General features: G+C 35.6%; 1 protein-coding gene across 1 annotated transcript; it reads right to left on the reverse strand.

Annotated features, from left to right (window-relative positions):
- Window positions 1–513: 513 nt before the first annotated feature.
- Window positions 514–1176, reverse strand: LOC145047123 (secreted RxLR effector protein 161-like). Its single transcript, XM_078995362.1, has one exon. The coding sequence runs from the start codon at window positions 1174–1176 to the stop codon at window positions 514–516; it is 663 nt and encodes a 220-aa protein (XP_078851488.1).
- Window positions 1177–1501: the final 325 nt, after the last annotated feature.

The following is a 1501-nucleotide window of genomic DNA, read 5'->3' on the forward strand; positions in this document are numbered from 1 at the left end:
TAATGGGTCAAAAGGGCACAAGAAGTCCTTGTTGATCACTAATGGGTCAAGAGGGCACAACAACCCTAGTTTGGCTCAAATTATCCCACATAACATTAGTACTTGGTGTATGTTATAACTCAAAGTAGAGTATAACCATGAAGCTTGTTAATGGTCACTGAAGTACCAATATTAGTTGTGTACTGAAGCAAACTGAAGAACCACAGAATTTAGTATTTTGAAAAATCATTAAAGTGTGGAGCAACTAACCTTCTTTATTTGCATAGTTGTGATAACAACTTGCATTTTTCTAACAAAAACAAAGATAGAATCTTTTGGGCATTTTCTTTTGTTTAAAGTAAAGACAAAATACATAAAATAAAATCTTTTTGTAGTTTTCCCTTATGTAAAGAAAAACTGTAAAATCTTTTTGAGGTTTTTTTTTTTTTTTGAAAAAGTAAAGAAAAAATACAATGAACTAAAAATAAAATATTTTTGGAGTTTTTTTAAAAAAAAAAAAGAGAAAGAAAATTTTTAAATGCCTAGAGAATCTGGATTAAGCATGCCAAGTCGTCCTAGAAAGTGTAAGAACTCGGATTCATCTAGAGCTTTTGTGAATATATCTGCAGTCTCTTCTTCTGTAGGAACAAAATGAAGCTCAATATGACCTTTTTGAATATTATCTTTAAGGAAGTGATACCTGATATCAATATGCTTGGTCATTGAGTGGTTGACTGGATTGTGAGAGATTGTAATTACACTCATAGAGTCACAATAGATTGGGATTTGTTGCATTTTGAACCTATAATCTCTCAGTTGTGTTTGCATCCAGAGTACTTGAGAACAACAACTGGAGGTAACAACATACTCAGCTTCAGCAGTAGAGGTGGAAACACATGTTTGCTTCATTGATGTCCAACTGACTAACCTGCCTCCTAAGAATTGACATCTACCAGAAGTGCTCTTCCTGTCGAGCTTGCATCCTCTATAATCTGATTCAGTAAAGGCTTGGAGATAGAAGTTTCCTTTATCAGGATAGAATAGACCTAGAGAGGTAGTTCCTTTCAGATATTTGAAAATTCTTTTGACTGCTATAAGGTGTGATTGCTTGGGATTGGCTTGAAAGCGTGCACACAGGCACGTTGAAAACATGATGTCTGGTCGACTAGCTGTAAGATACAGTAATGAGCCAATCATTCCTCTGTAGTGCTTCTAATCTACAGATTTTCCATCAAGGTCGGAATCAAGCTTTTAGGAAGTAGACATTGGTGTCTTTGCAGTTGATGCGTTCTCCATGGAGTATCTCTTCAAATGATTTTTTGATGTACTTCTCTTGACCAATGAAGATTCACTTAGGGGATTAACGAACTTGTAGACCTAGGAAGTAGTTGAGCTCACCCATCATACTCATTATATATTTGCTTTTCATCAACTCAGCAAACTCATCACTAAGGTCCTTGATGGTTGAACCGAATATGATGTCGTCGACGTAGATCTGCACGACGATCAGATGGTTGTTGTG

This window comes from Lactuca saligna, chromosome 5, assembly GCF_052625555.1.
Source record: "Lactuca saligna cultivar CGN05327 chromosome 5, ASM5262555v1, whole genome shotgun sequence".
NCBI lineage: Eukaryota > Viridiplantae > Streptophyta > Magnoliopsida > Asterales > Asteraceae > Lactuca > Lactuca saligna.